The sequence below is a fragment of the Podarcis bocagei genome, assembly GCF_964188305.1.
Source record: "Podarcis bocagei genome assembly, chromosome: 3".
NCBI lineage: Eukaryota > Metazoa > Chordata > Lepidosauria > Squamata > Lacertidae > Podarcis > Podarcis bocagei.
The window spans coordinates 109351201-109361771 of record NC_138127.1 but is presented as its reverse complement, the minus strand read 5'-3'; the positions used below and the strand labels follow the sequence as shown (position 1 = coordinate 109361771).

Sequence of the window (10571 nt, the reverse complement as noted above, 5' to 3'; positions counted from 1 at the left end):
AGCGGGTTTTTCGTCTTGCGAGGCATTCGTCTTGCGGGGCACCACTGTATTTATATAATCCAGAAATGAAGAGCAATCCTCATAAAAACTATTTGATTTAGCTTTGCCCCAGGCTACACTTCTAGGTCTGACCAGACGTTCAGATAAAGCCATATTCCATGCATTAGTCAACCATGCCTCCTGATAAGGAACTTTTAATGATTTCCATTACAAATCTGGCTGCTGATCGTAACATAAGCACTAGATTTTTATAAGTGATAGGAGTTGAATTTGGGATGGAGCTTCAATGTCTCTCCAAATGGAGGAGACTTTAAAAGTTTCCTGTTCCAGTAAAACAAAACAAAACAGGGAACTTTGAGGGACCTCAAGTATTCTGGCTCCAATCCTCTGTGCACTTACCTGGGAGTAAGTGCCATTGAAGTCACTGGGGCTTCTTAGTAGATTGCACTGTAACAGGCTGATACGGACACCAGCTTTCATGTCTGGAAGTCGCCTATGCCATAATAAATCTCTTAGTCTTAAACGTTCAGCAAAACTCTCTTGTGGGCGTTTTATATTGAAAGCTCCAATTCCAATTCCAAGCAACAATGCAGATTATTGACAGGGGAGACGGGTGCAGACTCAACACCACCTACAAACACAGATTACGGATTTGATGCTGTGAAGACTGAATCTTTGCCACTGAGTCAGAGCTTAAATGGGAGGTTTTGGTCCTTCTGTGGCAGGGTTTGAAATTAAACACACCTTGACAATGTTGGGGCTCATGTTTTGCTTCTGGGATGGAAGTTTTGCTGGAAACACGCAGGTCTGGGAGGACGAAAAGCCATTAACGTATTTTTGGAAACTCCCATAATATTGAATCCCCTTCCTGGAATTTCGATTCTTGTTTTACTTTTGTACCTAAGAAAAAGGCCAGGCCGGCACAGCCAGCCTCAGCTTCTTTGTAATATTATATTTGTGTGTTAAAACGGCAACAGCAGCAGGAATCTCTCTGTTTGATATGTGGTTTTTTTTGACCTGAAAATTGTACCGTTTTATGGCTTTTGTCATTCATCATAACAAAGCCATTGTTTTGCCTGAGATAAATGAGGTACAACATATACTCTTGTTGATCTGTTTCTTCATCAGAGCTTTCTACCCTTGAGGAGCTTGGCAAGGTAATGATCCGATGATCGGAGGCCACAGTTCAGAAGCAGAAGAGAGTTTATTATGTCCTGGAGTCTCCAAATTCAATTCCTGACGTTCCCAGCTTGTTTGCTTGTTTGCTTACTTATTTATTTTATTGCATTCTTACCCGTGAAGGTGTAAGGGACACAGGTGGTGCTGTGGGTTAAACCACAGAGCCTAGGACTTGCCGATCAGAAGGTCGGCGCTTCGAATCCCCGCAACGGGGTGAGCTCCCATTGCTCGGTCCCTGCTCCTGCTAACCTAGCAGTTCGAAATCACGCCAAAGTGCAAGTAGATAAATAGGTACCACTCTGGCGGGAAGGTAAACGGCATTTCCGTGCGCTGCTCTGGTTTGCCAGAAGCGGCTTAGTCATGCTGGCCACATGACCCAGAAGCTGTACGCCGGCTCCCTCGGCCAATAAAGCGAGGTGAGCGCGCAACCCCAGAGTCGGTCACGACTGGACCTAGTGGTCAGGGGTCCCTTTACCTACCCATGAAGGCACACTCTTCCATTGTCTTCCAAGACAGACAGATGCCAATCAACCAAATATCCCACTTTTCGTCCAAGGAGTTCAAAGCTTTCCTCCTCCCCATGTAATCCTCACAAGAGCCCTATGGGGTACGTTAGGCTGACAGCGAGTGACTGGCCCAAGGTCACTCCAGGTAGTGGGGATTTGAACCCGTGTCTCACAGGTCCTCGCCTGGCATAATAATAATAATAATAATAATAATAATAATAATAATAATAATAATAATTTTATTTATACCCCGCCCTCTCCAGTCAAGACCGGGCTCAGGGCGGCTAACACCAGGTATAAAAACAATTGATTAAAATACAACTTAAAAACAAGATTAAAATACAACATTAAAATGCAGCCTCATTTCAGTGGAAACTCAAATCAAAAACTTTTGGGGGGATGAAAACGTCAAGTCTTCACCAAGGCCAACTATCCAGACTGGTCCTACGTGGGCCAGAAAAAAAGCCAGGGAAGTCCCCAAATAGGAGTTCCATCACAGAAGGAGAAAGAAAAGAGGGGAAGGGGATCAAGTTGATTCCAAGCCAAAGACCAGGCGGAACAACTCTGCAGAAAGAAATCAGATCTAACCACTACACCACCCTGCATCTAAGCAGAGGCATACCTAGGCTCCTTTGCGCCTTTGACAAGGAGGCGTATGTGCTCCTCCAAAGACCAGGGACCAGAAACTCATAAAGTTTGCTTTCCATCGCTCTGCCAGCGTCTTCATGGCCATCATGGCTGGGGCTCCTCCATTGATCTGTCTGCCTGGCTTCCTACCTTCCTTCCTCCACTCACTGCTTTCCCCTTTGCCTCCTCCTTCCCTCCCTTTTTCCTCCTCCTGTAGCTCTTCCCCACTCCCTCCATCTTCTTTCCCTCCAAGCCTCGCGGGGCACTCCACTCACACTCCTAATAGTACCAGCCACTGATCGGGGAGGGGACCCTACAGGGCATCTAATAATAATAATAAATTTTATTTATACCCCGCCCTCCCTGGCCAGAGCCGGGCTCAGGGTGGCTAACACCAGTAAAATTACAGTAAAAACATAATGGGGGGGGGGGGACCAATTTAAAATGCAGGTTAAAATGCAGCCTCATTTTAAAAGTAGCCCATAGATCAAAACCATAAGGGGAGGGAAACAGAAGGGTCAGACTGAGTCCAAACCAAAGGCCAGGCGGAACAGCTCTGTCTTGCAGGCCCTGCGGAAAGATGTCAAGTCCCGCAGGGCCCTAGTCTCTTGTGGCAGAGCGTTCCATCAAGTCGGGGCCAGCACCGAAAAGGCCCTGGCCCTTGTTGAGACCAACCTAACCATCTTCCGACCTGGGACCTCCAAAATGTTGTTCCAGTGGTACTTCTGGTTACGTACTTAATTCGTTCCAGAGGTCCGTCCTTAACCTGAAATTGTTCTTAACCTGAAGCACCACTTTAGCGAATGGGGCTTCCCACTGCCGCTGCGCCACTGGAGCATGATTTCTGTTCTCATCCTGAAGCAAAGTTCTTAACCCGAGGTACTATTTCTGGGTTAGTGGAGTCTGTAACCTGAAGCGTATGCAACCTGAAGCGTATGTAACCCGAGGAACCCCATTAAGGTCCTCCATGGGGCATATCAGGAGAGGCGGTCCCGTAGGTACGTGGGTCCTAGACCACATAGGGCTTTGAAGGTCAAAACCAGCACCTGAGGTTCTGGGCATCCACCAAGACACCCAGACGAACCTGTGCTCCTCGCCTGACCGCAGAGGGTGTCCCAGGATGGGCAGGTAGATTCCGAGCCACTCTGCACCAGGATTGAAGAGGCTTGATTTTCAAAGACGCCTGGGCCCTTTGCAGTGGCCTAAACAACCCCTAAGTGCTTTAGTCTTTAGAAGATGTCTGGAGCAGCTGGTGGTTGCTACTTCATGTGCCATGGATTGGTTGGACACAAAGGAATGGTGGGAGGAGCCAGCTGGTGAACCCCACCAGGGAAGGAGGCTTAGAGCCTTGGGGATTCGTGGTGGGTCAACAATGAGCGGCCAGAGGGAGAAGACTGGAAGAGGAGGTGTTGGAAGCTGGAGAGGCAACAGGGCTTAGTGAGCTGGGAGAGTCTGTGGCAGAGAGAAGTCCAGAATTGGAGGCAGAAGATGAAGCAGAAGAAGCAGAAGAGGGAGGCCGAGAAGCAGAGATGAGTCAGGCTGGTGACATAGCTGTCAACCGTCCCTTATTTGGCGGGAAAGTCCCTTATCCCAGCGCCGTGTCCCGCTGCTATCCCTTATTGATGATGTCCCTTAAATTTTCCGGGTTTCAAAGGAAGCAGCTCCTCTCCCTCCCTCCCTGCCAGCCAGGGAGGAGGGAGGCTCCAGCTGTGTTGCTTGGCTGCGTTGCTCACCCAATAAGGAGTCTAAGAACGACTGGGGGGTGGAGCTTGCATGCCTTGTGCCGATCAAATCGGCCGCTCGGAGGGGCTCAGAAGTAGAACATACCAATGCCCTGAAAATCCCTTATTTTGGCTGTTGATCCCTTATTTTCGAGGCTGCTGGTCCCTTATTTTCAAATCTGTAAGCTGACAACTCTGGCTGGTGAAGAGTCACGGGATTCTCCCTCCTGCTGCTGCGACAAGCTCCCCTTCCTGCTTGTCTCCCAGAACCAGAAGAGGTATGAAGAAGGTGGAGGAAAGGTTGGCTACACACAGGAATAGTCTCCGATTGCTTGCGAAAACCCCAGGGGACTTAGATGGCTGTGCGGCACTGGGGACAATCAGTCTTGGCAACTGATCCATGGGGCAAGGCCTACCGGGGATGAGCTGCTGTGCTCATTAGGCCTGACAGCCATGTCTGTGCAGATCATGCTAGTAAAAAGTTAATTCTAACTTGCACGGTGTGATTTACTGCCGGCTCACACCTCACAGCATCTATGTTGAGGGGCTGATGAGAGTCATAGAATCACAGAATCATAGAGTTGGAATAGACCACAAGGGCCATCGAGTCCAACCCCCTGCCAAGCAGGAAACACCATCAGAGCACTCCTGACATATGGTTGTCAAGCCTCTGCTTAAAGACCTCCAAAGTAGGAGACTCCACCACACTCATTGGCAGCAAATTCCACTGTCGAACAGCTCTTACTGTCAGGAAGTTCTTCCTAATGTTTAGGTGGAATCTTCTTTCTTGTAGTTTGGATCCATTGCTCCGTGTCCGCTTCTCTGGAGCAGCAGAAAACAACCTTTCTCCCTCCTCTATGTGACATCCTTTTATATATTTGAACATGGCTATCATATCACCCCTTAACCTCCTCTTCTCCAGGCTAAACATGCCCAGCTCCCTTAGCCGTTCCTCATAAGGCATCGTTTCCAGGCCTTTGACCATTTTGGTTGCCCTCCTCTGGACACGTTCCAGTTTGTCAGTGTCCTTCTTGAACTGTGGTGCCCAGAACTGGACACAGTACTCCAGGTGAGGTCTGACCAGAGCAGAATACAGTGGCACTATTACTTCCCTTGATCTAGATTCTATACTCCTATTGATGCAGGCCAGAATTGCATTGGCTTTTTTAGCTGCCGCGTCACACTGTTGACTCATGTCAAGTTTGTGGTCAACCAAGACTCCTAGATCCTTTTCACATGTACTGCTCTCAAGCCAGGTGTCCCCCATCTTGTATTTGTGCCTCTCATTTTTTTTGCCCAAGTGCAATACTTTACATTTCTCCCTGTTAAAATTCATCTTGTTTGTTTTGGCCCAGTTCTCTAATCTGTCAAGGTCGTTTTGAAGTGTGATCCTGACCTCTGGGGTGTTAGCCACCCCTCCCAGTTTGGTGTCACCTGCAAATTTGATCAGGATGCCCTTGAGTCCATCATCCAAGTCGTTGATAAAGACCGGGCCCAAGACAGAACCCTGTGGCACCCCACTAGTCACTCTTCTCCAGGTTGAAGAGGAACCATTGTTGAGCACCCTTTGGGTTCGGTCAGTCAGCCAGTTACAAATCCACTGAGTGGTAGCATAGTCAAGACCGCATTTTACCAGCTTCTTTACAAGAATATCATGGGGCACCTTGTCAAATGCCTTGCTGAAATCAAGGTAGGCTACATTCACTGCGTTCCCTTCATCTACCAGGCTTGTAATTCTGTCAAAAAACGAGATCAGGTTAGTCTGACATGACTTATTTTTCAGAAATCCATGCTGACTATTGGTGAGCACTACGTTGAGTCGTAACCCAACGGGTCTGGAGGGCACCAGTTGGGGAAGCATCCTTTGGAAACAACTACAGGAGGGAGGTAATGTGCTGTGTAGAAAGAATGAAAACCTAGCCCCTATGATTTTACACACACACCCAAGAAAACTCCAAAAGCCAGTTTTAAAAAATTTATTCTGTCTCCAGACCATGCTGCGGTAAACAGGTCCGCGGTTTGCAAGTTGATTCTGCAGTCAGCCACCTGCCTCACACTCATCCCAGACGGGAGCAAGCTCAGCTGTGGACTCTCCCCACCACACGTCACCCCAAAGTCCACATTCCTTAGACAAGGGGACTATCCTGGCAAGCTGTCAAGGCCTGGGGCAGAATGGGGCATGCCTGCAAGACTGCAAGGGGCAAAGTCAAAAAGGAATATTCACTTCCCAGAAAGAGTGGTTTCCCTCCCCCTTTGCACCCTGAGATAGAACCATAGAATTGTAGAGTTTGAAGGGATTCCAGGGGGTCATCTAGTCTGACCCCCTCAATGCAGGAATTCGGCAAATAGCTAAATCACAAAAGGCAAGGGGAGGCTTTTAGCTCTTCAGTCCAGAGGGGCGTTTGAGCTTTATCCTTCCTTGCAAAGCTGACAGAGGAAGTTCCCACTAGGACTTTTCCTGTCCTGCCCCTCTGAGCTTCAGCTTTCGGCTGAGTGCTTTGTTGCAAACTGTGACGTGTGAGCTGCACATCGGATGTCGCCTAATGTGGCTCCATCCAGTCCAAAAACTGGCACCAAGGTAGGCATAACCGAATTGTCTGGGACTTTTCACAGCACCAGTAGTCAATACGAAGGGGGCTTTCAGGCTGCCAGTAGTTTGCAGGTGGGAGTCGATTGCGAACCAGCAAATTCAGGGAGGGCACAATTAAAGGGGATTTGGGACTCCTGTGCTGCAGACCTGCTTCAAAAAAGGAACAGACTTTTTGCAGCAAGGAAAGTGGCGTGGAAATTCACCGGAACGGGCAAGATGGCCATTGCTTGATGCAAAGTTGTATCCTCTTCCTGCAAACAGATCGGTCAGAATGCTTGATAAATAGGCCATCTGGAAGCGACCCACATTTACAATGGACCGATGCCATTAATTTCTATATAAATGCCATTTCTGAATGTTCCGTCACACTCTAGTGTGACCAAGGAACAGAACCCAGAGCAGTTCTATGCAGATGAAGGAAGCAGGGCTAAGCTGATAGAAACAAGGTTGATTATTATTTGTTGCAGCCGCCAGGCAGTGGGGAGAGGGTTTTCGCCACTATCCTAACAGCATCCCTGATTTCACGCCTTTGCTATCTTCCCATGCAAAACTCTGCGGTTCTCGCCATTTGCAAAGCCTCGTTTCACACACAGCCTGTCATAACAACAGGCATTTTGCTAAATTGGGCTAACTAAACGCAGCCGTCAGCCCCAAGGATGCTCTCAGCAAAGCCAAAGACACTCTGCACATTGTTCCCACCACAGGAAGTTTTTTGGGGTTACCTCTGGCCTCGTTGAATTATAATGGCAGACGAGGTCAATTTGGAAGAAAGTTCAAGTCCCCAGTCTGTACTGATTTGTAAAAACTGGTTCAGATAAGAAAGAATGCAATGCTAAGTAGGATTCCCAGATAGACAGGTGCTTCTGAGTTGAATTTGTCCTTAATCTGGATGACGACGCTTTTCCTGGAGCCGCACGGCAGGCGGGGGAGAGTTTGTGGGGGGATTTTGGGCACACCAACCCTCCTAGATCATCCCCGCCAGGAAAGGTGGGAGGAAGAGGCCAATCGTCCCCAGCAAGCAGACAATGACAAACACCCAGAGGAACATGCGGTCAATCACCATGGCAACGTACTTCCAGTCTTCCTTCACCTGTAAGCATAAGAGAAACCATGAAGTCACACCTCCTTGACTAGCAGGCCTCTACAATGCATGGACATCCCTTTGGGACCTGAAACAGCACATCTAGCAGATTGTTCAAGAGTTTTCCTACAGGGGTCTCTTCACCTGTATACCTGAAGGAGCGTCTCCAACCCCATCGTCCTGCCCGGACGCTGAGGTCCAGCACCGAGGGCCTTCTGGCTGTTCCCTCATTGTGAGAAGCAAAGCTAGAGGGAACCAGACAGAGGGCCTTTTCAGTGGTGGCACCCTCCCTGGGCCAGGCATCCTGGGCCATAAAAGATAGTGGGCAAGTTTCTTTGATGTAGGCTTTCTGATATGTTAATCTTAGGGCCAGGAAACAGACTTTCACATGAAGGTGGTAAAGATCCCTATCCTCCTTGCCATCCTTCTTATCATGTATATTGCTTGTTTATGACCTCCGGGGTTGCTGGATGCACTCCTTTGTAGTTCTGCTTTATTTACCCCAGAAGTATGCATACATGCTTAATTGGGACGCGGGTGGCGCTGTGGGTTAAACCACAGAGCCTAGGACTTGCCAATCAGAAGGTCAGCAGTTCGAATCCCCGCGATGGGGTGAGCTCCCGTTGCTCGGTCCCTGCTCCTGCCCCCCCAGCAGTTTGAAAGGATGTCAAAGTGCAAGTAGATCAATAGGTACCGCTCCAGCGGGAAGGTAAACGGCGTTTCGGTGCGCTGCTCTGGTTCACCAGAAGCGGCTTAGTCCTGCTGGCCACATGACCCGGAAGCTGTATGCCGGCTTCCTCGGCCAATAAAGCGAGATGAGCGCCGCAACCCCAGAGTCGTCTGCGACTGGACTTAACAGTCGGGGTCCCTTTACCTTTTACGCTTGCTTAATTAGCTTTTGTACTGTAACTTTGTCCCCACGTGGGGTTTGTTGAAATGCTCAGAGGAAATCTGATTGGTTCTTACAAACACGGTGTAAAAAGGACTTTTGTGAATAAAACGACCTGGGCCGGAGGGTGGACAGGAATTCTTATTATACGCACCCTTCCCAGAGTCTTGCTGGTTCAAGCCTCTGTGTGTATTCTTATTAATCAGAGTTCAATCCTTCCTTTACTTTGGGAACGCTTCAGGGTGGACGCTGCTGCCGCAACACCCTGTTCTGATATCTAGAGGGAACTGTTTGCTTGCGTTATGAACCCAATAGTGGGCCTGGGGTGGGGGACGCTGGGTACTAACCCCACAAGGTAGCTTTTCGGTTCCCAGAGTCAACAACTCACCGAGAAATCAGCATCCTCGGCCCGCAGGTGGTTGGCGATGTAGTACACCCCTTCCAGGGCTTTCAAGATGCTTGGAGACAGCTGCAGCCCCTGCTCGGAGGATGTTGGGTTCTCCATTTTGGTGGCCGGGCGCCGAACCAGTTCCACGAAGCCCCTCCCCAGGTGCCGAGCGCAGGTGTAACGGTACTGGAGGCAGTGGTGGGGGCAGGTGCCTTGGAGGGGCAGGCGACCAGCCCTCCGCCTCTCCTCACTGCCACCACCGCCGTCGTCGTCTTCGTTCCACTTCTCGTCCACGTCCGTCTCCAGCCAGCACCGGGACGTGCTCAGATTGGCCGGAGGCGCGTCGTACTGCCCGATCACCTCTTCGCTGGCCACCCTGAGCCCTGCTGTCAGCACCGGGGGCCTCTTCATGAACAGCCATCTGGGGATGAAGTCTAGGAAGACGGCGCGGACCCATTGGGGCATCTTGTGGGTGCTGGGCGAGCGGTGGTGGACGTTGAGGACGAAGACCGTGATGACGATGGAGAGCGTCACGAAGATCATGGTGAAGAGGAGGTACTCTCCGATCAGAGGGATGACCAGGGAGGTGGACGGGATGATCTCGGTGATCAAGAGGAGGAAGACAGTGAGGGACAGGAGGACGGAGATGCAGAGCGTGATCTTCTCCCCGCAGTCGGAGGGCAGGTAGAAGACCAGGACAGTCAAGCAGGAGATGAGGAGGCAGGGGATGATGAGGTTGATGGTGTAGAAGAGTGGCAGGCGCCGGATGACGAAGCTGTACGTGATGTCGGGGTAGATCTCAGTGCAGCAGTCGTACTTCTTGGTGTTGTAGGTGCCCACGGCATGGATGATGGCCCACTCGCCGCTCTCCCAGTAGTCCTTGAGGTCCACCTGCCGCTCCATGCTCTCCAGGTCAATCTTGGCTTTGTCGTACGTCCACGAGCCGAACTTCATCTTGCAGTTCTGCTGGTCAAAGGGGAAGAAGGTGACGTCGATGCTGCAGGAGCTCTTGTAGATGGCCGGAGGGGTCCACTTCACGCTGCCGTTGGAGAAGAGGTGAGCCTTCGTCATGTGCGTCACGGCAAACTCCCCATCGGCACTGAAGGAGCAACGGGGAGGAGAGTGTGGGAATGTTGTGGATAGTAGGAGAAATATGTATTTATACATTTTTATTGGAAATTTTATTTGCAACATAACCCCCCAATACAGAAATCCACCCTCATTAAACATGAACATAACATACAATAAGCATAACATAAAACAATACAAACAACCAAATAAAAGGCTTCCTTTATCCTGTATCTGGCCTCCTTACTTACATCTTATAAGCTGTTTCCTTTATGAATCACTGTTAAGATTTTTCTAATTATAGCTTAAATATCCACAAAGTATCCTGCAGACATTAATCGAAACAAGTCCAGGTATGTATTTTAGGGCACTGTTTTGTGGAGTATTCTCTGCATTTCCCCCATGCTTTTTTAAATTCTTGTCTAGTGTGATCTCTAATTGCATCTGTTAATCTAGCCAGTTCAATATACTCTAACAGTTTGTCTTGCCATTCCTTTTGTGTTGGCGCAATTTCTTTTTTCC

General features: G+C 49.4%; 1 protein-coding gene across 1 annotated transcript in view; it reads right to left on the bottom strand.

The window, feature by feature from the left end:
- Window positions 1-6002: 6002 nt before the first annotated feature.
- The window catches only part of CHRNA2 (cholinergic receptor nicotinic alpha 2 subunit), a 31811-nt gene continuing 27242 nt past the window's right edge, over window positions 6003-10571 (bottom strand). The window contains exons 7-8 of the mRNA XM_081188661.1: window positions 8982-10080; window positions 6003-7713 (exon numbers count right to left, since the gene is read on the bottom strand). Of these exons, the coding sequence (XP_081044787.1) occupies window positions 7588-7713; window positions 8982-10080 (1225 nt within the window). The 3' untranslated portion in view covers window positions 6003-7587. The remainder of the gene's footprint in view (window positions 7714-8981; window positions 10081-10571) is intronic.